Below are 27861 nucleotides of genomic sequence, written 5' to 3' on the forward strand. Positions count from 1 at the left end.
TGTTGCATTTCATTTGGAGCAGGACTTGGCACCTGCCCACACTGCCAAAAGTACCAATACCTGATTTAATGATCATGGTATCACTGTGCTTAATTGGCCAGCAAACTTGCCTGACTTAAACCCCATAGAGAATCTGTGGGGTATTGTCAGGAGGAAGATGAGAGACACCAGAACCAACAATGCAGATGAGCTGAAGGCTGCTATCAAAGCAACTTGGGCTTCCATAACACCTCAGCAGTGTCACAGGCTGATCGCCTCCATGCCACGCTGCATTGATACAGTATATAATGCAAAAGGAGCCCCAACCAAGTAATGAGTGCACACTATACTGTACATGGACATACTTTTTTACTAAGCCAACATTTCTGTATTAAAAATCCTTTTATTTTTTTATTTTTTTTGGTCTCATGTAATATTCTAATTTTGGGTTTTTGCTAGCTGTAAGCCATAATAATCAAAATTCAAAATTCAAACATTGCATCTATATAAAATGTATGAGTTTCACTTTTTGAATTTAATTACTGAACTAAATAAACCTTTTGATGATATTCTAATTTTATGAGATGCACCTGTATATCCACAGTATCAGTGTCAAGTTTCAGCCAATGAGTGAATTTTGGTACAGGAAAGTAAGCTGTACAGATATTTTGTAGTTTCTGGAGATGCATAGTAATAGATAATGGGGTCAAGACAGCAACTTATACTACTAATACTGGCACATAAGATGTAGGCAGAATACAGGGAATCATTGACTGTTCTGAAGAACTGCAAATAATAAATTAAAAATATGACATTGGTTGGGCCAAAACAAACAACAAATTCACAAAGTACAATCAAACTAAGGAAGACAGATCGGGACCTTTTAAACGGGCTCTCATTTTTTGGGGAGCTCAAGCTTTGGATGACTCTAATGTAACAGAAGGTTGTAATGATGAAAGGCACAAAAAAGAAAAGAGTGATGTAAGGGCTGAAATAGTAAATGAAAAAATTCTGAACGTTTGTTATATCCAGCACATCATAACAGGTTACGATCCCGAGGGAGTCAACGTGTTGTGTTAGTTCACTTGTCAGAAGTGGTACAGTGCCAGCTATGGACACGATCCAGATAAAGGTGCAGACCAACCAGGCTCTTTTCTTTGTGCGCCATGAAAGCGACTCCATTGGATATACAATAGCTAATCTGTCCACACTGACACTTGTCATGAGTAGGATGGAGCAGTACATGTTGCAATATAAGGCTGCGATGAAAAAGCGGCACATTTCCTCTCCAAGGGTCCAATTATCTCCAGAGAACCGATAAACAATACTGAATGGCAGCATGCTGACATAGAGCACATCAGCAATGGCCAAATTCAGCATATAGACCAACGCCGGTGTTTTAACTTTGAGTTTGAAAAGGAAAATGATGACTGCTAACACATTCAGAGGGAGGGAGATTATTACTAAAACCGTAAAGACTGAAGGTATAAATATGGTCATTGGCCAACTGCTGAGAAAATCTTCAGCTTCACTTGACACCTTGTCAGATGATGATAAAAAACTATCCGTTGGTATGCTTTCACCGTTCATACCTAAAAATAAAAGTGAAAATATCAGAGGCACGAATGCAATAAATCCACAACTGTAGGCTGCAAGAAATTACTTTTTAAATCGAGTAAGTAAATTAATAATAGCATAGGATCTGTCAAATGTTTTTATCTGCTGTATTTTACCTAACATAGGAATTTATGGGATAAGGTAAATGATGACACATGCACATTTGCAAATTCAGCTGTCTATATCCACTTCATCTCTGGAAGATTTACCCCCCTTCCTGACCAGGCCATTTTTTGCTATATGGCACTGCCTTACCTTAACTGACAATTGCGCGGTCGTGCGACACTGTACCAAAATAAAATTTTTGTCTTTTTTTTTGCCATAAATAGAGTTTTCTTTTAGTGGTATTTGATCACCTGTGCGTTTTTTTATTTTTTGCACTATTAACCACTTGCCGACCGTATACTCTATATATACGTCGGCAAGCTGGCTCTCCCAGGCATCGGTATGTCATTTGTCTGAGAGGAGCTAGGGGGCGAGCGCGCGCCGCCAGTGGGGAAGCTGGCGCATGTGTCAGGTGGCTCAGATTGCCGTCTGACACTCCCCGCTGAGAGAGAAGGACAGTCGGCTGATGTAAACACAGCCGTCCGTCATTCTCCCTCGGATGATCACAGAGGCTATGTGATCCTGCTATATAGGGTTGCATGTCTCTGTGTTCATCTCACAAGCCCAACCCCCCCCCCCCCACAGTTAGAATCACTCCCCTAGGCTTACATTTAACCCCTTGAGCACCAACAACGTTAACCCCTTCCCTGCCAGTGTCATTATTACAGCAACAGTGCATATTTTTAGCACTGATTACTGTAGTAATGTCACTGGTACCCCCAAAAGTGTAAAAAATGTCAGTTAGGGGTCCGATCTGTCCCCTGCAATGTCGCAGTCCCGCAAAAAATCGCAGATCGCCGCCATTACTAGTAAAACAATAAAAATGACATCAATCGTTCCCGTAGTTAGTAAATGCAATAACTTTTGTGCAAATCAATCAAAATACGCTTATTGCGATTTTATTTTTACCAAAAATATGTAGCAGAAAACAAATTGGCCTAAAATGTTAAAAAATTTTGATTTTTAATTTTTTTTTTTTGGGGGGGGGGGGGGGATGTTATATAGCAGAGAGTGAACAATACAGTATATTGTATTTTTTCTTTTTCTTTTGCAAAATTGACGCTCGTTTTTTTGTTTATAGCGCAAAAAATAAAAATCGCATAGGTGATCAAATACCACCAAAAGAAAGCTCTGTTTGTGGGGAAAAAAAGGACATTCATTTTATTTAGGTACAGTGTCGCACGACCGCGCAATTATCTGTTAAATTAACGCAGTGCCGAATCGCAAAATAGGGCCTGGTCATTAAGGGGGAAAATCCTCTAGTCTGAAAGTGGTTAACAAAAAACAACTGACAATTTTGAAAAGAAAAACAATATTGTTTACTTTTTGCTATAAAACATATCCAATAAAAAATGTAAAAAATCTAATTTATTCATCAATTTAGGCCAATATGTATTCTACTACATATTTTTGGTAAAAAAAATCCCAAGAAGCGTAAATTGATTGGTTTTCGCAAAAACAACAGCGTCTACAAACTATGGGATATATTTGTGGAATTTTTATTTATTTCATTTTTTTTTGTAGTAATGGTGGTAATCAGTGACTTTTAGCGGGACTGCAATATTGGGGCGGACAAATTGGATACTAACTGACACTTTTTTGGAAACCAGTGATACCAATATAGTGGTCAGTGCTAAAAATATGCACTGTCACTGTACTAATGACTATGACTGGGAAGGGGTAAACATCAGGGGTGATCAAGGGGTTAACTATGTGCCTAGCTGGTGTTTTACTGTAGTGTGGGATGTTGTTTTACTTGGGGAAGGCATAGATCCATGTCCCTTGCTTACACAGGCAGATCGCCATTCTGCCGTTGTACCGAAAGATCAGCGGGTACTGGCAGACATTGGTTCCGTAGGACCCACTATGTAGAATCATAGCTGGAGTGAGCCACCGGCCATGCTAACTCATGCCCGATACCCAGAAGTGCAGGATTATATATATTCGTGATCCTGCGCAGCGTGGCTACCCTGTAGGAATAAAACTGTTATAGGGAGGTCTGCAAGTGGATATACAAAGGGCAGTAACTCATGCCAACCAATCAGACTTCTTTTCCCTAAACTTACTGCAGAAATGTGAAATTCAGTTACTATGAGCTTTTATGCTTTGCACATTGTCATTGCTGCTTCTACTAAATTAATGAAGTGGAAATAAAGTCCGCCATACCTACCTATCCGTCAATGATCCGAGGTCCCTCATCGGCGCCACCATCTTCCACTGGCTTCTTCCAGGTACTGGGCTACAGCTGCCCTCATTGGCCATCATGGGATGATGTCACTACTGCACATGCACATGAGTTCATTCATTCTGGCACACAGGATCTGTGCTGAAATGTAAACTGAGCTGCTAGCAGGCAGGTAGGTTTATTTTATTGCAAAACAGAGAACTCTGTGTTCATTCAAAATGGAAGACATAGTTAACATCAGTCATGTTATATAAGCCAAGTCAAAAGCAGTAAGATGAATAAATCACCCCACAATCAATAAATGTAATTATGCTGCACTATTAAACTCTATAAAAGTATGAATCATGAAATAACAAACTAGGCATCATATATACAGTAAATACATGACATGTCATTCAAATCATAAAGAGAAATAATGATTGTTTACGTATGAATAATTGAATAATGATGTATTCCACTTCATGATATGAATCATGTGTTATGTATTATCTATACATGTTGCACAATTTAATTTGTCATTTCCTGATTCATAAGTTCAACTAATATAATAGGGCAGCATATTTACATTTATTTAACATCAGTCACGTGTTTACTATTGTCTATTATTTGACGCTGGATTTACTTCGGGGGACATTGTTTTTGTTTAATAAAGAACTGTCTTTGCATATTTATTTTTTCACTTTTTTTTGGTGAATGAGTACCCCATACTTAATAACAAAGAGGGGGGGGGGGCTGGATTCCAATAAGCCCCACACCTGCAGAACCCCACAACCACTGGTCTGGGTTGTGGGGAAGAGGCCCTTCTGCTCATCATCATGGAGACAAAGTGCTTTGGGGGAGAGAGCCCTCCTACCCCAAAGCACCCCCCATGTTGAAGGCTTGTGGACTGATATGGTTCAGGAGGGGGGGGGGCTCACTCATCCTCCCCCTTTCCTTTCCTGCCCTGCCAGGCTGCATGCTCGGAAAAGGGTTTGGTATAGATTTGGGGGGGGGGCACAATTTTATTTTTCAACTTTGACGTGGGGTTTCCCACAAAATCCATACCAGACCTAAGGACCTGGTATGTATTAAAGAGGGAGGCCAGGCTATTTAAAAAAAAAAAAGGGCGTGAGGTTCCCCTTAAAATCTGTACCAGACATGAAGGGCCTGGTATGAATTGGGGGGAACCCAATGCTGTTTTTGTTTTGGAATTTTTAATTGCCGGCGTTCTTTTGTTTACATTTCAGCTGTCAGTGGGGAATCCCACTGACAGCTGATGAGTCCTCAGTTGTTAAGCATGTGGTGGCCCTGCTCAACAAAAACCTGCTATTGATAGGAGAGGTGGGGAGGAGCAGGAGGAGAGAAATAGAAAAAAAATCTGCTGGATTGGCATTGATGTGAACTCAGGGCTACAATTTCAATCCGGTTCTATTAAAGTCTATGGAACTGAAATTAGCACCGTACTAAACTCGCACAGGACCCTTTTATTAACCGGATCAGAATAGCACCACATATATGTAAATAGCCTTTATGGTGTGCATAATGTGCACACTGGTGTGTTTGTGAACATGCAATGCAGTGCGTGATTACAATGCAACTCATTTTTAATTTTTTTTATAATTTCAATTAATAATTTAAATGCAAAGCAGTGCGTTGTGACACATTGCATGCCTGCACCATTTTTTTTTTTGCTCAGGTATTACCACAATGCATAGGTGTGATGCCAACCTCCTGGTTTTTTAGAGTAATTTAAATATAGAGTGTATGACCTGGCAGCTAAAGGGTTCAAAATAAATATAGTGATGCATCAATAAACACAGAGGTTCATTAGTTTGTGTCTTTTATATCTGCCAAAAATTCATCTTTAGGCCTCATGTGCAGTGGCGGCTGGTGCTCAAAATTTTTGGGGGGGCGCAAACAGAAAAATGTAATAGGCATTGCTTTGCGGCAAAAAAACGCTGTAAAAAATTGCGTGACTTTGAGGTCGCAAAAGTGTGAAAGGGGTCTTCAGTAATTAAGGTATAGTGTGCCCCCTTTCAATGCAGAGAGACCAGCATGCCCCCTTTCAATGCAGAGAGACCAGCGTGCCCCCTTTCAATGCAGAGTGACCGGCGTGCCCCCTTTCAATGCAGAGAGACCAGCGTGCCCCCTATCAATGCACATAGACCAGCGTGCCCCCTTTCAATGCACAGTGACCAGTGTGCCCCCTTTAAATGCAGTGACCAGCGTGCCCCTTTCAATGCAGTGACCAGCGTACATGCCCCCTTCAATGCAGTGACCAGCGTAAATGCCCACTTAAATGTAGTGACCAGCATACATGCCCCCTTCAATGCAGAGACCAGCGTACATGCCCTTTTTCAATGCAGTGACCAGCGTACATACCCCCTTCAATGCAGAGATCAGCGTGCATGACCCCTTCAGTGCAGTGACCAGCATACATTCCCCCAATGCAGTGACCAGCATACATTCCCCCAATGCAGTGACCAGCATACATGCCCCCAATGCAGTGACCAGCATACATGCCCCCAATGCAGTGACCAGCATACATTCCCCCAATGCAGTGACCAGCATACATTCCCCCAATGCAGTGACCAGCATACATTACCCCAATGCAGTGACCAGCGTACATTCCCCTAATGCAGAGATCAGCGTGCGTGCCCCCTTCAATGCAGTGACCAGCATACATCACCCCAATGCCGTGACCAGCATACATTACCCCAATGCAGTGACCAGCATACATTCCCCCAATGCAGAGATCAGTGTGCGTGCCCCCTTACTTACCTGGAGCAGCAGCGGTGGGTGGATTCTCCTCAGTGTCCCAGCGCGGCCTCTCTTCAGTCCCGGCGGCGCGTCTCCTCCAGTCCTCCAGCTCCCGCCTCCTCCTCGGCCAATGGCATGGGGTTTGCCTTGCGGCCAATCAGGAAGCATGTATCAGACGTGCTTCCTGATTGGCCAGGAGGAGGATCGGTGTGACAATAGCGAATTTTCATTTGCTATTGTCACACAATGGGTGGGCTCGGGGCGCACTGCTCTGCGCCCCGGCTCCACCCTTTGCATCACCCTATTAGAGCCTCTGGCTCTAATCAGGTGATTTAAAAAAAAAAACATTAAGCTCCATGCGTCCGGCGCCCTGCATGAAGATTAGGGGGCCGGACGCATGGATGGGGGGGTGGCGCCCCTGCGCCCTCAATACACCTGCCCCCGCTGCTCATGTGTACTGTGCATCTGTCAGGCCGATGACTGATCTGTGTTCGCTTATGCAGAGCACACACAGATACAGCCCGCTCTCCTCTATGAGTGGTCTGATGTAAACGGGCACCTGTCCATTTACACTCCACTGCCATCTGATCTGCTAGATGGAAGGGGAACCGTCTGTTTTTAGCAGACAGGATCAGATTGGATGTTGGCAGATCATAATGGACACATGAGCGTTGACATCCGGTGCTTCAAAAGGAGACTGGAGACTGGCTGAGTCCGCCTGAAAAACTTAATGGTGGACCCGACCGGTTCTCCTTTGTGAAAGGGCTCTAGGCTGTGTTTTTAAGCTGCATGTGCATGAGGCCTTAATGTTATAAAAATGACCTTTCCATTTCAGTCTCCAGCTACTGTGATTTTCAAAACTGCTAAAAGTTGATAAAACACAGGAAATTCCTCTTTCAATCTTGTGTTTATTTAACATCCAGAGGTCTATCACAGAAACTGACCACCGTGTAATGATTTGTAACATGCAAAATATTTACTTACATGGACTTTCAATTATGAAAGCACAGTCTCGTACAGGCGGATCGGCGCTCCCTTTGCCGTTCGGCTTAAAGCTTACCTGCGCTGATACTGGTCCTACGCGTGGCTCTTGCTGGTGCTGGCGGGCCTGCTTCTTCTCTAGCACTTCTGAGCGCTGCTCCGCCTGTACGAGACTGTGCTGGCCGTGTCTGCATTAATCAGTACACGGACTCCAAAGTTCTATGTTGCTCTTACTGGCACATCATCCCTGATATCTGGACTAATACTGAGCCCATTAGCTGCTTTGTCATGGATGGCAGTTTTGGAATCTGATCAGAAGGGGACCATCACCTTGCACTGGAAAGTTTGGTCATTTATTGCTGCCAATCCGCAGCCTTTTGGTAAGCGGCCATTACTTTACTCCACACTTGGGTGGATCTAGGAGCACCTGGAGCAGTTCATTCTAACTATTTCACTCTGTGTCACTGGCAGTGAAACCTCTCCTTTTTTTACACATGGGATTGGACTCTGTTTCTTAATAGCATATTTACTTAACACATTATACAGAAGTGTATAATCACATACCACTTGTATTATTGTGTATTTGTATTTTTATGTATTTATTACACATCTGATATTTTGTTTTTATATTTTTACTTGATTAAAGTTATTCAATGGTATATATGCATCTTCTATGATATATTTTTCACATTTATTCTCCATTATTCAGGATCACCAAGTGCACCAATCCACTTTCTAATCAGCGCAACGTTATTAACTTTTTTTCCATGGGGTACAACTTACCCCTACCCAGTCACCAAAAAAGTGTAAAAAGTGTAAGCTATACAAGTTTTTGAGAATTACTATTTTAAAAAAAATCAAAAATAAATAAACAATGTGCCTCGATGTAGATACATCATCAATCCCGCCACCTCACAGCACCGCTGACCCAAAAAAGAGAATAAAAAAACCTCCAGCCTCCTCGAAGGCTCTCTGCCGACTGCCTGCTCCTCCATCTGACATTTCTTTATTACCTAAGGGCGGAGTCACCCAATGGTGTCAACATGTGACACCGCCCCCTTGTGACATAATCGGCACAGCATTCCTCTGTCTGTGACGTTACAAGGGGCGGAGTCGCCCACTGACGTCATTCAGTGACTCCGCCCTTAGCTATTTTGGAAATGTCAGACAGAGGATCAGGCAGTCGGTGGGGAGCCATTGATGAGGCTGGAGGCTTTTGTTTCTTTTTTTGGGTCCAGCAGTGCTTTGGGCGGTGTGATTGACAATGGATCTACATCGAGGGACATTGTTTTTTATTTTTTTATAAAGGAATTGTCAAAAATTTGTGTAGTGTCTGTATTCACTTTTTACCCTTTTTTGGTGAATTAGTAGGATACTCATTCACTGTTTTTTTTTTTTTTTTCTGAATGTTCTATTGCCACCATTCTTTTTTTTTTAATTTTAATTCTCAGTAGGAAAGCCCGCTGACAGCTGATGAGTCATCGGTAGTTAAGGATGCGGCAGCCGGCTTCCCTGCCTGCTCCTTAACAACCAGCTATTCTTAACACAGAATTTGAATCGGTCGATCATTTTTTAACCAATCCCAATTGGAATTGTTCCAAAAATCTGGAACTAGTTAGAAAATTAATGAACAAAACAATATTAAATGAAACTAAACTAAACAAATTCTGAAATGAATTAACAAAACGAAACAAAACAAATTTTTTCCATTCTGGACATGTCTAGAATTTGCTCCAGTTTTTTTTTTTTTTTTTTTTTTACATTTTAATTCCTCATTTAAATCTTTATCTCTGTTTTGCTGTTTCTAGAATTACCTTCATGGCTCTAGTAATAAAAATGTTCTTAAAACCAAACTTTGCACACAGATGTAATAAGCATTAGTGAACAATGAGGGTGGTTCACTAAATGAGTAATATTTAAAGGAGACTATTGACTTTTCACTGAGCTTAGTGAATAAGATGACGTTATGTTTGTTTTTGAACATCCAGTCATATGGAATTGTGTAATCTTTAAAGCAAACCTGTGCTTTGCCCATGCAGACTAAGTGGTGTGGTTTGCTTTAATGTCCCCCTTCCCATCAGAATATTATCAGATTACTTTTGGTCCATTACCGTTCTAAGAAGAGATACTTCCAAATTAGGGAAGAGCATTTTACTCCCATGTGGCAGCTTTGTTATTGCTTTGTGATTATCCTAGCAGTGTTACTTGGTGGTGGGGAGACAGTCAGCCCCATGTAAGGTCCAGACAGAACTTACAAAGGATTGTCTTTTCTTATTCTCTGAAGCTAAATAGAGTTTTCAGGGAGCAAGGCTGGCCATACATTTAGCCATTTTCTTTCCTTCAACCACAGATTGAAGGAAATAAAATCACTTGATTCCCCTATCAACAAATTCATTGTCGATTGGGGAATCCCTCCTGCTGCTCTATTGTATTCTGACAGTGGGAGGTTTCTCGGAAATCAGCATACAATAATCACTGCTGGCGGCTATAGCCTGCAGCAGTAATCATACGAGAAAAACCCAACAGGCTGATTGTACTGAAGAAATTAGATAGAGAGACTTCAGTAAAACCAGCCTGCCCATAGATGGATTGAAATTCAGCTGGTTGCTCCTTATCCGGCTGCATTTTGATCTGTCTATGACAGGCTTAAATGTGAAGCTAGTAGGGATGAGCTAAAGGTGTGGTTAGAACACACGTTTGGAGGAACTTTGCTTGTTTGGGCGTTCTTCTGAATGTCAGCCTTTTAACCCATTCAGTGAGAGCCGAATGTCATCTGAAGTAGCATTTTTCTACCAATACTATACATGAAACGTTCCTTCTTCTGGTGTCAATGCTTGTTAGGGATGCAGCAGGTGAAGGCACCGGCTGCATGCTTAGCAAGCAGTCACCGGTCCTTTTAATTTGCTGGTTGCGAATCCCTGGTCATGTATACAAAGTAACTAACTGTGGCTGACACCATTGTCCAACTATGACCACATGGTAACATTTAGCATCAGGGACCAGCAATGTCATTTGCAGCAAGTGTAGTGATGAGATCAGACTTGCTGTTTTTTTCTTTTGGTAATTCAGGGGGTATCATTCATTGTGCTTGGCAAGCTTCTGCACTGCTGGGCGAAGTGATTGACAATAGATTTACATCTTGAGACATATTCTTCTATTTTTTTAATAAAAGGACTTGTCGGGTGTTGTTTTTTTTTATAAATGAGTACCCCTTAGGCCCCCCCCCCCCATGGGCATCCGCAGAACTTTTTTCGGGGGGGGGGGGGGCATCATTTTAAGGTCACCCATGCTCTGCCCCTATTTGCCCCCCATAGATCCCCTTTAGAGCAGGGTCCTCATAGATCCCCCTTTAGAGTAGGCCAGGGCCCCCATAGATCCCGCTTTAGTCTTACCTTTTCACCTATATTCCCCATGCTACCAGGTTTTCCTGCACCACCAGGTACTCCAGGCACTCCCTGCAAAGAATATATATATATGTAGCACCCTCCTAGTTATGTGCTAGGTTCAAAGCATTTTATGCTCCATCTGCTTATTAGGAGAGCCTCATCTGTTAGGTTACCTGTTGCATGTTCCCAGGTATGATTCACTGGGTCTGAGGGAGTGTCCCCACTGCATCCAATAGGGGAGCCTGTTGGACAGTGGAGGAAACCTGGCCAGTGACACGTTGGCTTTTGTGGGAGTGCCAGTGGGGACTGCCCTTGCAGTGCATCCTGGGATTGCTCATAAAAGCTAAGGGGACATGGGACAGGGCGTCTTTGGCGGGAGTCCCAGGAGAAGGTGGACGGCTGTCTCTCCTCCTGTTGCATGAGGAAGGTGGTCATAGGTGGTCGGTGTACCAGGTATGGAGCTGAGCTGCAGAAGATCCTGTAATGTTGGCAGTGGAGCTGCTAGCAGAGTCTTCCAGGAAAAACAGTGTCCATGAGTACCAGGGGACTTGCCAAAGGGTTTGCCCAGGAAGGGGACCACTCCAGTGAAGTCAGAGGATAAAGGGTCAGCTCACACACTGTGTCAGAGTAAAAAGGGTGCCATGTAAAACCCTGAAGAGTAGATAAAAAGGGGGTACCTACCAAGCAGGACCCTGAAGAGCGATTCACAGTACAGTGCAGTTTGCTTAATTCTACTTCACTTTAGTGGCATGGAGAAGCAGCGGCCTTGCCGCATCCATCTATAATCAGAAGTCCCAGTAATTGTGCATTCCACTCATCCATTCTCCTATCCCAGTTCGCAAATAAAACAACAAAAAAACAAAACCCCTGGATTGTTTTCTGACTGAGCCAAGCACTTAGAATATGCTTTATTGACAAGTTGTTGCTATGGGTAACCCAGGGGAATCTGTAACCAGCAGCTCCCACAGGAGTAGTAAAGAGTTCTGCCTAGCAGGAGGAGCTACCGCCAATAAGGAAATGTGGGTGGAGACGTCGCTCACGCACAGCCAATCAGGAGCAAGATGGAAGAGTCCATAAATTACTTCCACCTCCGGGTGTGGCTGAGAGGGAGACACGGGGCGGAGGAGCAAGATGGCGAATGTCGGAGCAAAACAGAGCGCATCAGTGATTGACTCACATGTTGGCTGAGAACCTGCTGGGCAGACCGGGAAGTAAACCGGAGAGCCGAAGACGACCACCATGTGGGATACAGGGGTGCGCATGGTGCCCGAGGAAGCTTGGAGCATTTGGGCCTGGTATGTCCCCAGTGTTTGAGTGTGACCATGCGGGTGAAAGCTTGGAGCCGGTGTGGGCATTACGGCCATCTGTTGTGGGCTGAGAGGAGTGAAGGTCGGCCCAAGAAGTTGTGTGTGCTGTGGGAGACTGGAATCACTCAGGCCTTGTCGGCTGCAGAATAGGGGCCTCTCCAGGGTTGTGGGAGAGGAGTGCTGAGAGCGATGATGCAGCTGGAGGCCATGCAACCTGTCATTGGTCCAGTTTGTTCATGGAAGGAGACCCAAATGTCCAAGCCAGGATGCATGCATTGAAGACTGCAGCAGCAGAAACCAAGACTGCTCCCATAAAACTTGAGGAAAAAAGATGGCCAGCGGCAACCAGGGCTGCTAAAGTGAGTGTAAGCAGTGAGGAAGAAGCCGGGGTCATCGATGTGGGGTCTCCTACTTTCCAGAATAGGTTTGGGTCCTTAGAAGAGGGAATAGATGTCTGGAAATCTGAAGAAGGGTCAGCTCACACAGTGTGTCAGAGTAAAGGGGTGCCATGTAAAACCCTGAAGAGTAGGGAAAAAGGGGGTGCCAAGTAGGACCCTGAAGAGTGATTCACAGTACAGTGCAGTTCGCTTAATTCTACTTCACTTTAGTGGCATGGTGAAGCAGCGGCCTTGCCGCATCCATCTATAATCAGAAGTCCCAGTAATTGTGCATAGTTTGCTCAGTTGGAGTATCAAACTCATCCCTCCCATGTCCTATCCCAGTTCTCAAATAAAACAACAAAAAACAAAACCCCTGAACTGTTTTCTGACTGAGCGAAGCACTTAGAATATGCTATATTGTCAAGTTGTTGCTATAGGTATCCCAGGGGAATCCATAACCAGCAGGGGAATCCATAACCAGCAGGAGTAGTGCTATATATATATATATATATATATGTATATATATATATATATATATATAGAGCCAATATGACCTCCTTTAGAGAAGGGCAGGATCCCCATAGATCCCCTGTAGGGCAGGCCAGGGTCCCCATAGATCCCCCTTTAGAGCAGGCCATGCCAGGGTCCCCCATAAATCCCCCTTTAGAGCATGGTCTCCATAGAGTCACCTCTTAGAGTAGGCCAGGAAATATCCAGGGGGGGCGCTTTCCCCCTTGCCCCCCTATGTGGATGCCCATGCCCCCCCCCCCCGCTTGGAAATACTTTTAAGCACCAGTTCATGGTTGTGGGGAAGATTGAGACAAGGTGCTTTGCCAAGGGGTTCCCCCTGTCAAGGTATTCCCCCATGTTAAAGGCACATGGCCTGGTATGGTCCAGTAGCAAGGGGGGTTTCTTATATAAGTGTCCTATATAAGTTAAATTAGGATATAAATTAACCACTTGCCGTCTGCTCACTCGAGCACTACTGTGGCAAAGTGGTTGGTTATCGTCTGACGACGTAGACCTACGTCGCCAGACAATCCCCCTTCTCGGCGGCGCGCGCGCCGCCGGAGGCTCGCTCCCGCTGTGTTCTGTCACAGCGGGAGTCGGGCCAGGGGAGGAGCAGCGGCGATCGCCGCTGCTCTTCCCCGATCGTCGGGGAATCGAGTGTGGAGATCCGCCTGCTTGTGTAAACACAAGCGGGCAGATCTCCTAAGTGACAGGCAGGGTCAGATTGCAGGGTTCAGCATAGCTGAACCCTGGATCTGTCCTTGTGTCACACAGTCACCTCCCCCCACACACGTTAGTAAGCACCAGGCATACATTAACCCTTCCCTCTCCAATAAAATTAACCCCTTCCCTGCCAGTGTCATTTTTACAGTAACAGTGCATATATATAGCACTGATTACTGTAGTAATGTCACTGGTACCCCCAAAAGTGTCAAAATGTCAGTCAGGGGTCCGATCTGTCCGCCACAATGTCGCAGTCCCGCAAAAAAATCACAGATCGCCGCCATTACGCGTTAAAAAAAAACCACCAAAAATGACATAAATCTTTCCCTTAGTTAGTAAACGCAATAACTTTTGTGCAAACCAATCAAAATACGCTTATTGTGATTTTTTTTACCAAACATATGTAGCCTAAAACAAATTGGCCAAAAATTTAAAAAAATTAGATTTTTACATTTTTTGGGGGGGGATTTCATATAAAAAATTTACGCTCTTTTTTTGTTTATAGCGCAAAAAGTAAAAATCGCACAGGTGATCAAATACCACCAAAAGAAAGCTCTGTTTGTGGGGAAAAAAAGGACGTAAATTTCGTTTGGGTATGGCGTCGCACGACCGCGGAATTGTCAGTTAAAGTCACACAGTGCCGAATCGCAAAAAGTGGCTCAGACGTAAGACAGCAAAATCCTCTAGTGGTAAAGTGGTTAAGCGAATCTCCAGCAGAAGCAAACATTTTTTATAAACATCTGTTTTGCTGTTGTAGGTTGTTGTAATTAGTATGTGCTGCTTGGGAGGGGTTGCATTAGGCTTCTTGTACACATGCAGCTCCTAAACTTGAGTTTGGATGCTTTTGGAATTTTTTTGCCAAAGCTCCTAAACTCAACTCCAAAAAAGCCTATGTGTCAATGTACACATAGGCTTGTATCAGAGTTTAGGAGCTGCTTCAACCTTCCTCATCCTACCTCTCCTGAACGCGGAAGAATCACATTCAGAATAGGAACGTTTTGACTGCTGGCCGTGAAAAAATGCAAACCACGGCAAAAACACGGCGTGATTTAAAGTTTTCCTGCAGCCATCAGTCAAAGTAGGCAGTGTGTGCATGAAGCCGTGAAGTGAACCTGTTGCTTTGCTCTGCATAGACAAAGAACAGTTTCACTTTAAGCACAGCTGATAAACCAAATACAATCAGATTGACAAACTATCCAGAGTAGATAATGTGCTGAATGCAAACTGTCCGAATATAGTATTTGCTCCAGCTATGTATCCTAATTTAGAAACTGAGAAACTGAGCAGTATCTTGTAGCAAAGATCCAGCATGTGCTCCTTGTCTGTAGTAAATGAGAGCATAGCCTTGCTATTTAAATATGTCCTGCTGCTTGGTAATTTTATACTGCTGTGTCATTTACAGTCTTTCAATTAATGTAATTAAATACCTGCCTGTAATCTTTTTCTTTAGTAAATTTTTCTCCCTCATTATAAATGTCCTGCTGCTGGCCAGTTTTACACTGCTGTATCATCTGTGGTCTCCTAATTCTTAATGATTGCTTGATAGAAATTATTTGGCAAGCAGCAGGAAAGTTTTGCATCATTGTGTACTGGCACAGTAACAGTGACCTACTGGCCAATTTGTATCTGCCTGTTGAAGCAAGTCTATTACCATTTGATGAACAATCAAGTGTTGCTGCTATGAAATGTGCTACGTTTAACCAGATTGGGATGCTGCTGCTTTTTGTAAAGCAAGCTAATCATAAAAGAAAAATAAATTCAACAGCCAAATATGTGCTGCCACTGCCATTGTACGCTGCTGAGACTCTCTGTGAAAATCATACTGATCTGTAACATCAAGTACAGCTTTACCCCTAAGCATGTTATTTATAGAATTTGTGCTTTTCCAGGCTTGCCATCTAAGCCACATAAAAAAGTCCCACTCCTTGAATATGGCTAGAATTTGACTTCATGATTTGACTCTCATAGACTTCAAAGGGAATTCACTTCTAAGTTTAAATTTGCTGATTTGAACCTGGGCAGATTCACGCATCATTATTTCTGCGTACTGCCAAGAGCACTTTCTGGTTACAGCATGGGAATTATACATATATGGTGCTCAAACCTCATAAAATCATAAAATGGCAACCACATCCTAGTCCAAAACAAACAACAAACAAACGAAATCTGCACTGGGAAAAATATATAGACTGCTAATGCTGAGCTCTCCCTATAAAATTTTAGTTGTCATATTTATCCTCTGACTTTTATACCCTTGGATTAAACATCTGTAGCAAGTTTTGGAATTTCTGGCTACACTTTGACTGTACACACTTTGAACTTTTTCTGGGTCAGTTACTCAAATGACTGAAGTTAGAGAGCCAGGGCACTGGTTTTTAAGGAGGTCAGCAGTATCAGTTGTCATATTTCTGTTAGTTAAAGTTTCTTTTAATACAAGATTGTGTGTGTAGTCTTGCTAAGTGGTAACGATATTTCAGTATTAAAAAGGTATGAATGATAAGAGCTTTACAAATGATTATTTCCTAAACCAACTTACACAAATAAATTTAATATACAGTATAAACTGTACTTTTAGGCTCCCGTTACATCTTGGTGTCCCAGATGGTGGGCAGAATCGTGGCGATTCTGCCCGCGATCCCGAATCATAGCAAATCACAGGACGCCCCTGTGATCCCCATCACTTCCACTGGCACCCAAACGCGTGATTTTGCTGCGATTGTCACCCAGTGAATCGCAGTAAAATCATGCAAACAGAATTGTGGCACACCTGTTGCCCAAAAGAAGTACAAAAACGTATCTTGGGTGCCAAAATGTAAATGGAGCCTAAAACTAAAGTTTATACTGTATATTAAACTTATTGGTGTAACTTTGTTTAGGAAATAATCATTTGTAAAGCTCTTATCATTCATACTTTTTTTAATACTGAAATACTGTTGTCACTTAGCAAGACTACACACAATCTTGTATTAAAAGAAACCTTAACTAACAGAACTATGACAGCTGATACTGCTGACCTCCTTAAAAACCAGTGCCCTGGCTCTCTGACTTCAGTCATTTGATGTGAATGGAGTCTTATTAAAATCTTTTCAAAATAAACAAAAAACAAATGCCTAGAAAAATGCATTACTGACCAATCAACCTCAGTAAAAAAAATAAACCATTATTTCAGGCCTTTGCTTATTACATAAAATATTCCTTAACATGAGAAAACAAACATTGGCACCAAAGTACAGTGGGGGAAATAATTATTTGATCCCCTGCAGATTTTATACGCTTGCCCACAAAGAATTGAAGGCTTTATAATTCTTATCATAAGTGTATTTTAAACGATAATATCAACTAAAAATTTCGAAAAAAAAACACATACAAAACAAATGCTATAAATTAAGTTGCAATTCAGTGAGTAAAATAAGTATTTGATCCTAAGCAAAACATGACTTAGTACTTGGTGGAGAAACCCTTGTTGGTATGCACAGAGGTAAGACGTTACTTGTAGTTTGTGCAAAGATTTGCACATATCCAGAGAAGGATTAGGAGAAAGTGCTGTGGTCAGATGAGACCAAAATTGAGCTCTTTGGCATAAACTTGACTTGCTGTATTTGGAGGATGAAAAATGCTGACTATGACCCTAAGAACACTATCCCTACAGTTGAGAATGGAGGTGGAAACATAATGCTTTGAGGGGCCGATTGACGGGGCCATGTATTGTAAAATCTTGGATGAAAAACCTTCTTCTCTCAGCAAGATGATGGGTCTTCCAGCATGACAATGACCCAAAACATACTACCAAGGCAACAAAGAGTGACTCAAGAAGAAGCACATTACAGTAATGGACTGGCCTCCAGACCTTAATCCTGTTGTTAATATTGTTAGTTGTTTGTTTCATTATTTATTTTTGTCTTTAGGGTTGGTTCTTGTTTGCTGGAGTTACCTATGTTCACTGTTTGCTGTGTATGCTTGTTTGTGTGTTTCCCTGTAAATACAACTCCCGTTAAGGATATCTACATTGTTTAGTCTCAGTTTCAATGTGTAGCTATATGTGTCTGGTCTCCCTAGCTGCTGCTGAATCCTGACACCAAGAGACAGCCAAGAAACCTTAAAGATTTAGAGAAGATCTGTAAAGAAGAGTGGACCAAAATCCCTCCTGAGATGTGTGCAAACCTGGTCATTAACTACAAGAAGCATCATACCTCTGTGTTTTCCAACAAGGGTTTTTCTACCAAGCACTAAGTCATGTTTTGCTTGGGGATCAAATACTTATTTTACTCACTGAACTGCAACTCAATTTATAACATTTGTATCATGTGTTTTTTTTTTTTTCTGGATTTTTGGTTGATATTCTGTCTCTATCATTAAAAATACACCCATTATAACAATTATAGAGGTGGGCATTGGGCAAACTTCCAAAATCTGCAAACTTACAAAATCCCCACTGTACATGCAAAGTCTCTGTATTTGTGAATACTTTGCACCTAAATTCCTTATTAATTAATTAAATCTATGATGTATCATTATTATAACTATAATATAGGATGACTAACCTTTGTTTGCTCTTTTGGCTATATTCCATTAGGCAATTAGCACACCCTGCGATTTACAGTAGCAGGATTCCACAAATAATTCCATCTGGAATGCCAGGTGTGTGCAAATAGCTGCGGCCGTTCAGCCCATTCAAAACAATGACAGGCTGATAGTGGCCACAGGTATTTGTGATGGTTTACACAGCCAGCGTTTAACTGCGGTGATCATGGATGAACGCACACACCTGTCATTTTAGACGCAGGAATTCCTGCCGCTGGAAATTGCATGGTGTGCCACTTGCCCATCTAAATGTAGCCTTGGTAAATCAACCTCATAATGTTTTTAAAGCATCATTTAACAGATTTTAAAAATGTTTAACAATAACAAATGGCATCATATTACTATAGGCTTTGTATAACCTATAATGAATGCAAATTTCATAAATAAACTATTTCAAACTTTTCCATACGTTAGTTTATCCCATAGTTCCATTATTACATCACATAGTTGATTTGAACCATCCTTCTGTGAAGGATTCAATTTAAACAAAGTGAACCTGTCCCTTGAGAAAAAAGTACACTTCTGCAGAACAGGTTGATACACGCCACATATTAGTTTTTTCAGTTTATGCTGATGTGGTTCAGTAATTAGCAATTGGAAAACAACAGTGTGGGTGTTCAGCCTGTGAGCTCCATGGATTGGCAAGCTCTGAACCCTGAATACAATCATTAACAAGACAGCACACACATCGATTTGTTATAAAATGTTTATACTATTCATGATACTAGCAGACTATAAAAAAATATTTAATTTAGTCTGTGTAGTGATTTTTCTGCATGTCCGCATATTATTTTCTAATGGACAAATTGTCTTTGGGTTTATATGTTCCACCTTAGGCTCCTTACCTGAAGTCTCATTGTAGCAGTCCACATTCCACAAGAACATCACACTAAGACAAAGGATTGGCAACAACAATCTGGTGTCCATGAATACAGATCCTCAGAGATAAGCTCTATGTCCTCCAAAAGCAAATGTCTAATGGCTCAGCCCGTCCGTCTATCAGCTGGGAAAATTCCTCCACGCTGAGTGGGTGGGGTGATAGAAAGTTTTGGAAGCGTTAGAAAGAAGTACTTTATGCCCAGTTCTAACTTTTCCAAACCTGACTATATTTAGTTCCAGTACAATGTTACTGTTAAAGAAAAGAGAATGTCACTGCGCTTAGGCTCTACAAAGCAGCTAGCATTAATTGCTGGTAACAATAATGGTAAAAAAAGGGACTTTAATGGTACGATACAAAAATAATAGAAATAAGGTTAAAACATACTATTGATTTTATTTATCAAAACATAAAACAAAAAACATGACAATCAATTTTGGCTCAGAGTCACAGGGAGACATAAGAGGTTTTCCACCTGAAGGTTGCACTTTTTGATCCAAATAAAATTATCACTATAAAAACAAATAGTAATTCCCCTGCTCTCAGAATAGACAAAACATATACAATATCAGGTCTAATCGCAGACAAGTCGCAGCTACTTAAATATTGAGCATTATATAGAAAAACACCATTAAATCTTGCAGGAAACCAAATTGTATTAGTAGCGCAGACAAAATTATGATACAAGGCGAGAATAAAATTATCCCATCAAAATAGCATAGTCCATCATATAAAGTGGAGTCTCTAATCAGAGTCTATATAGAGATAGATCACTCCAACAGGGGAGGACTGGGCCAGGGGGCAGGGGGGCAATTGCCCCCTGGGCCGTTCTGATGCCCAGTAAAAAAGGCTGCACCACTTCTGCCACAGACATGCCTAAAGGATCCCTGGTGAAGAGAAGTAAAAAGTCCCCACTGCTGAGCTACTGAGTGCGGGATGAAAGACAAGGACAGAGCGCAGGACTTCCTCCCCCCCCAGCATGGATGGTGTAAACTGTGTCTGAGCAGAGGCCAGTTCTATACCTCTTCTGCCCCGGACAGCCCTGACCAAGCTGTCCCAGCTCCCCCCAACCACCCCCCGCCGGCCAGGTCAGAAACCTGGATTCAGCTGGTAAGTAGAGAGTATTTAGAGCAGGGCTTTTCGCTTGAAATGGGGGTCAGGAAGGGGATAGAAAGAAGGAGAGTGGGAGGGGGCCGAGTCACTGCACCAGGTTTGTACTTTCCCCCTGGGCCGAAAGTTGCCAGTCTGCCCCTGCACTCCAAAACCCCGGTAAAACCCACAGGAATCACCATTGTGCAGCCAGGATCACCATAACACTCCTTCACCGCTGTGACAATAAGTGAAGATGGTAACTCACCAAAAACTATTGCCTACCCACTCTCATGGATAAGGCAACAAAGCAGAGAGGATAATCTCCACATTGATAATATCCACCATTTTTGGACCTTACTTTGTTACCTTATCCATGAGAGTGGGTAGGCAATAGTTTTTGGTGAGTTACCAACTTATTGTCACAGCGGTGAAGGAGTGTTTTGGTGATCCTGGCTGCACAGTGGTGATTCCTGTGGGTTTTACCGGTGATTTGGAGTGATCTATCACTATATAGACTCTGATTAGAGACTCCACTTTATATGATGGACTATGCTATTTTGATGGGATATTTTTATTCTCGCCTTGTTTCATAATTTTGTCTGCGCTACTAAAACAATTTGGTTTCCTGCACTTTTTGATCGTTTGTGGGCCATGAAACATCTTTGTGGTCTACTTTTTCTTGTTCAATAGGGGAAAACTTCAGGCAAGGATTATGATCAGAACACCTTTTTTGATAGTCTAAGTTTGTGCATCTCCCTGCCTCCAGCATACCTTTAGGTGGACAGGCAATTGGAACAGCTTACTGTTTGAATGACTAGATTTCTGATTGGAATATCTTTATAATCTGTGCCAAGATTCCCTTCATCAAACTCCTGGCTAGTAGCACCTGTTTATGGTTATTGTGGTTGATTTTTTATCTTCTCTTCAATACATGCTCCTGAAGAAGTGGTGTGTGGACTGCAAAACATATCAGGCAAGGCCTCTGTACAGCCTTTCGGCTCTCTAGGCCCATTGTTATAGAGAGATATTTTTAATTATATGTGGATGTAAAATTGATTGTCATGTTTATTGTTTTTTGTTTTGATAAATAAAATCAATAGTATGTTTTAACCTTATTTCTATTGTTTTTGTACGGTACCATTAAATTCCCTGCAGCCCCCCCCCCTCCCCTCATTCCTCCCCTTTTTTCCTTCCCCGTTCCCTTTTTGGCCTTTTTAGTCCTTTTTACATATTGATCAACATTTATGGGATGTAGGTACCATTAGTTATTTCCCAATTATTTCAACACAATCAAATTTCCTTACATTTGTAGCATACTTCTAGGTAGGTGCTAGTGAGAGAGTATAGTTTTGAGCTCTGTCTGCTTACTAGAGGGGCAGCAGGTAAATCTATATTGTTCTTTGCTTACCAGAGAGCAGGATCTGTTAGTGAGGTCTACTCATTGTGCTCAGTATGCGATTCATTCAGTCTGGATAGTGTTTCACGCTGGTCCAATAAGGAGGCAAGTTAGACAGTGGGAGGAAACCTGACGAATGGGTGCATAGGCTTTTGATAGAGTCCTGATGATTGGCAGAGGGCAGGTTGCCACGGTGCATTCTGGGATACTGTATAAAAACCAGGAGCACATGTGCTGAGGGGTCTTTTGTTGGAGAGCGGAGTCACGGAGGGAGGGAGTGGCTTCCTCCTCCTCTGTAGAGGTGCAATGCGGACGCTGAAGGTCGTCCTGAAGGCCAGAGGAGTGGTTGAGAGGAGCTGAACCCAGAGGTCCAAGGAAGGTGACTGAGAGGAGAGACACTGGAGACCCTGTGAATGCAGTATCATGAGTATAGGGACTTGTGTCAAGGGGCCTGACTTGAGGGGGGCCACCCCTGCGTATAGGAGAGTCAGAGGATTCATCCAAAGTGGCAGGATGAATTAACAGCCCGGCTGTTCCACATTTAAAAGCAAAGTAGAGAAGATAGAAGTCCTCAAATACTGTCAATAGTTAATTGGAGTATCCCATTATTTCCTTCTCCTATCCCCAATATAAAATAAACAACAGAACAACCAAATACCCCTGGACTGATTATTGAAGTGTGAGCCAAGAGGGATAAGGAAATTGCATTTTCTTATAGCCATGTGCTTGTAGCCAGGGGAACCCCCAGAGTGAATACCTAGCAGCTCTAATGGGGGCAGTGCTATACATACTAATATATACTACTGTTTACCAAGCTTAAAAAAAATAAAAAAAATAAAACTGCCCTAGGATTTGCCTAAGATTGTGACAGATTTCTCTTAGGGTTCATGTACACCTGTGTTTCTCTTTAAAGAGCATTCCGGGGCGGGCTTCTGACAGGCATTTAGGAGGCAACAATCCCAACTCCAGAATGTCTTTTTCTTATTTTACAGCCGAATGGGATTTTTTAATGGGAATACTGCAACGCAACCATGACTGGATGGCTACATGGTTGTGACCTGACCTCCTTTAAATAGTCATGTTAGGTGTGAGAACTGCCTGCAAAATGCAACAGGGGGTGTCAGTTTTGCTGCGCTGTGTAGCAACCACGGTACAACCCCATCCAGCTGTCTTTGCAGCTTAGGGGGTGCAGTATGAATGTGGCTCAACAGTTTATTTTACTGCGTCCAAAAGCCTAAAAGTGTCTTTAAACCCAACTGAATAAAGTTTTTAGACAAATAGAATGAGTAGATACACTTACATTTTCTATGCTGTTTACCTTCATTGGGGGTTTTAGGAAAGGGAAATATGTCAGTTTTGTGTAACTATTGGGGCCTTTTCCATGCGCCAAATTAATGTATTATGTAGTGCTGCAACGCCACGCCAAAACATTGAAAGTGATATGCAACAGTTTCTATAAATGTACGATTCCGTGGGCAAAAATCGTGAAGCAATGTTCTAACTTAAAAACAATTATAAAATATACCCTGTTACCAGAGTGTAAATACTAAAATAAGGAGGACGGACAGCGATGATTAGCACTGCAAGGAGAGGAGAGAAGAATATGTATCTTATTGGGAAAAAAAAAAAAAAAAGAATATGTATCGATGGCCAGCGCAGTAAAGCAACGCAGAAACAAGAGAAGAATAAAATTCAGGATGATCCTCGTAGAAGATTATCTCAGTTTTGCACCAAAGGCGCAAATGAATCTGAATCACCTCCATTCATTTAATTAACTAATTGGAGTGCACTACTTCTAATAATGTATCACAGGAAGTGCTAATAAAGCAGGCATCTCGAAATTGGTGTACATTCTACATATGTTTTTCTTCATGAATCACTGCAGTTATATCTACAGTCTTCCTTCTTGCCAGGGTTACTTTTATTTTATTTCACAGCTCAGCTTTTTTATCTGTGTTGGCTCCTTTTATTAGCTGGGTCTCTACTGAGCCTCCGCAGCATGGTCGCCCCCCCCCCCCCCCCCAGACCACACCGATGTGCACATGCAGCATAGAGAGGCAGGACATAGGTGAAACTCCCTGCTTTCTGCTCACTTGCCTTTGATAGACAGTTGATCTTCTGCAGGAAGGGGCAGCAATTAATGGGGGAGTACTGGACTAGAAGGGATACCTTTAGCAATTTAGGACTAGTAGGAAAACATTTACAAAAGGATTATGGAAAAAAAAAAGGTATTTATTGACAGTATTTCCAGTGAAGATTCCGATCTTTGCTCTGCTGAAGAGCTACAACCTCGAGAATTTGACAGTTTTATGTGTTATCGGATGGTCCCCCGCTACACACTTTTTCTACAGGACACATTAGTGACAAAAGGGCTGGTGGGTGGATTACTGAATCCCGCAGGGGACACCACATCCAATACACTTGCAAGTGTCAGATACCAGTGGCAGCTGTCGCTTCATAAAATAATAAAGTTGCAAAGAATAAAGTTGCCACCTGCCAGGCAGGTTAGTATTTTTATTTTATAAAAGACTACCTCTTCATAGGTTTTTATTTCTAGCCACAGGGTCACTTTCAGTGATGTATATAGTAGGTAAAATAAGTATTGAACACGTCATCATTTTTCTAGGTATACAGTATAAGTTTCTAAAGGTGCTATTGACATGAAATGTTCACCACATATCTGTAACAACCCATGAATTCCATACATATAAAGAAACCAAAACAAATACGTTCAGAAATGAAGTTATGTGTAATAAAATGGAATGACACAGGGAAAAAGTAGTGAACAAACTAACTGAAATGTATTTAATATATTGTCCAAAATTCTTTTTTGGTAATGATAGCATCAAGATGCCAGCTGTATAGAGAAACTAGTCGCATGCATTGCTCAGGTGTGATTTTGGCCCATTCTTCCACACAAACAGTCTTCAAATCTTGAAGGTTTTGTGGGCCTCTTTCTTTAGTTCTTTCTATAGATTATTTTTTGGATTCAAGTCATTGCCATTCTAGCAGCTTTATTTTCTTTCTTTGAAACCAATTAAGAGTTTTCTTGGCTTTGTGTTTGGGATCATTGTCTTGCTGAAATGTCCACACTCATTTCATCTTCATTGTCCTGGTAGATGGCAGCAGATTTTTAAAAAGAATGTCTTCGTACATTTTTCCATTCAACCTTCCTTCAATAATATGAAGTTTGCCATTATTCATTTTTTAATTTTGATTTTTTTCACTGTTGCTTTTTTATCACTTTTATTCCTGTCACAATGAAAGTAAACATCCTTGTGACAGTGAAAGTAAACATCCTTGTGACAGTAATAGGCATGTGACAGGTACTCTTTAATGAGGATCTGGGGTCTATAAGACCCCAAATCCCTCCTTTGCAATTGAAAGCATTCAAAATGGCAAGATCTAAGTTTTTGAATAGTTTTGATTTTCAAAAAATGTCGCTGTTAAGATGCTGGTAAACTGGAAGCGATTCTAGCTTTTTTTGGTCTCCAACTTCGGGTCGGCGCACATGCCGGCTAGTAGCTCAGGTCTCCCGGTTGCATACGTGTCTTCTGCTGTATATACAAAATATATATAGCCACTGCATGCAGCAGTTGTATGTCATGTTTGTTATTTAAAAAAACAAAAAATTTAACTTTAATATCATTTTACATTGACATGGACATGTACATGTACAAATGATCAACAATATACACAAGTAGCAAAAAGGTTAGCAATATTAACAAGTATATTGGATGAGAGCCCCTGTTTAAGTTTAAAGCCTAAGTGTAGTGTAGAGACATAACCTACAGCAAGTAGGATTTGTCCCTTTGTTCTGCTTCGCATTATTGAACTGTTGTATAACACTATTCAGACAGCTTAACAATAATTCAGAAGTCAAGAAACGGGAGACATCAGATCTGTATGTATTCTTTTTTCTGAATAACTTTGTAAAACTACAACATAAGCATAAACAAAACATATGTGTCAGTACATTAAACATTATACAGCAGATTCACTCCATCAGTGAAGGTACTTACAGACAATTCCATCATTAGTCCTGGAATAGAATGGAGCTCTTCTGCATGCTGTCTGCTGGATCTGGGGGTCAGTTGTGAAATGAAGGAAATACAGTTCCAGGTTAAAAGTTACTGCCTCTTCCTCTGAGGGAATACCTTTTCCTGTCAAGCTCTGGCAATAATAACTATAATAACTAACTCTGACCACTAGATGGCAGCAATGTCAAACAAAATTGCAGTATAATCTGTAACAGCACATTACTATGACCAATATGGGCAGAACACTCCCTGTCTGGCATAATTTATTATGTCACTACCCAAACAATTACTGCTATGCAGAAAATACATATAAACAGGAAAATGGAATCATAGTTAGTCTGAGATCAAAACTATAATGTCAGTTATAGGTCTGAGATAAATTCTGGCAGTCTCATTTTCTACAATCTTGACCTCTACCTTTCTAACCTTGCCATCCCTGCTTGGTAGAACATTGACAATAAGTCCTTCGGGCCACTCGTTTCTGCTCTCTTGGCTGTCCTTCAACAGAACAACATCACCCACTTTTACATTTGGGCGATCCTCAGTCCATTTCCTACGGCGTTGCAGGTTTGACAGATACTCTCTCTTCCATCTTTTCCAAAAGGTGTCTGCCAAGCATTGTACTTGCTTCCATTGTTTTGCATGAACTTGGGTTGTACTTATGGTTCCAGATGGAGCAGACCAAGAGTTCACCTTTTGAGTCAACAAAATTGCTGGGGTTAGGACCATAGGTGTATCTGGATCCGAGGACACAGGAACTATAGGTCGGTCTGGCATTCATAATAGCTGTAACCTCTGCCATAAAGGTGCTTAAAGTCTCATGGGTTAAGTGAGCAGGTTTGGTTTGTAGCAACATAACGTCCAAGATTCGCCTGGCAATACCTATAAGTTTCTCCCAGACACCACCCATGTGTGAGGAGTGTGGAGGATTAAAGACCCATGTACATCCTCTGTCTTGGAGAAAGTCTTGCAATTGTGATTCACTGTCACAAATGTTAAGTTCTTTGCAGGCTCCCACAAAGTTTGTTCCTCTGTCAGAATGGAGCAGTTTTGCTGGGCCACGAATTGAGAAGAATCTCCTCATGCATTAATAAAGCTTGATGTTGCCATGGCTTCAAGTAGCTCTATGTGTACAGCTCGGGTAGACAAACAAGTGAAAAGGACTGCCCATCGTTTACTGTCCGCACTGCCTCCTCTAGTGCGACGGGTTAAAACAGACCACGGACCAAATACATCTAAGCCCACACTGGTGAAAGGTGGTTGAGCAATTACTCTGTCTTCTGGCAGCTCTGCCATCTTTTTACTTTATAATCTTCCTCGCAGCTTGCGACAGATGACATATTTGTGTATAACAGCTGATACCAAGCGTTTGCCACCAAGAATCCAGAAACCTGCGGATCTAATTTCACCTTCTGTGATGTGTCACCCTTGGTGAACTACTTGTTCATGATAGTACCTAACAAGCAGTGTCACAATGTGGTGATCATAAGGTATATTGAGAGGGTGTTTCTCTTCCTCTGAAATCTCAGCAAGAGACAAACGTCCACCTACTCTCAACAACCCATTCTTGTCTAAAAAGGGGCTAAGCCTCCCAAGACGGCTTTGTTTTGGGAATGTCTTTTGTTTTTTGATGCAGTCAATTTCCTTCTGGAAATGCTTGTTTTGAACAGAAGAAATTATAACAGAGTTTCCCTGAGCAAGTTCCACTAAATTGACCTGTTCATGGAAACCTTCCCACCTTCTGACCTGATTGCTGATTTCTCTCCGGAAGGATTTAGCGACATGGATGAGTCTGGCTAGGGTCTTAACTAATATCTTCCAGCAAGAAAATCTCTCAAAGCAATGTGAGTGAAGTGTGGTTTCAGAAGCTTTGGTACTGAAACTTGTAATTTCCGATCTGATTTCAGGGTCAGCTTCGGGCTTTATGAGTGGATAAACATTAGCAGTGTCTATCTGCTCACAG

General features: G+C 41.9%; 1 protein-coding gene across 1 annotated transcript; it reads right to left on the bottom strand.

The window, feature by feature from the left end:
• Nucleotides 1-591: 591 nt before the first annotated feature.
• Nucleotides 592-19454, bottom strand: LOC309561279 (proteinase-activated receptor 1-like; the record flags this gene model as incomplete). Its single annotated transcript, XM_082265103.1, has 2 exons — nt 19339-19454; nt 592-1571 (listed from the first exon to the last, which is right to left on the bottom strand). The coding sequence occupies exons 1-2, from the start codon at nt 19418-19420 to the stop codon at nt 592-594; spliced, it is 1062 nt and encodes a 353-aa protein (XP_082121229.1). The 5' UTR covers nt 19421-19454.
• Nucleotides 19455-27861: the final 8407 nt, after the last annotated feature.

This window comes from Pelophylax lessonae (assembly GCF_965119305.1).
Source record: "Pelophylax lessonae genome assembly, chromosome: 1".
Classification (NCBI taxonomy): domain Eukaryota; kingdom Metazoa; phylum Chordata; class Amphibia; order Anura; family Ranidae; genus Pelophylax; species Pelophylax lessonae.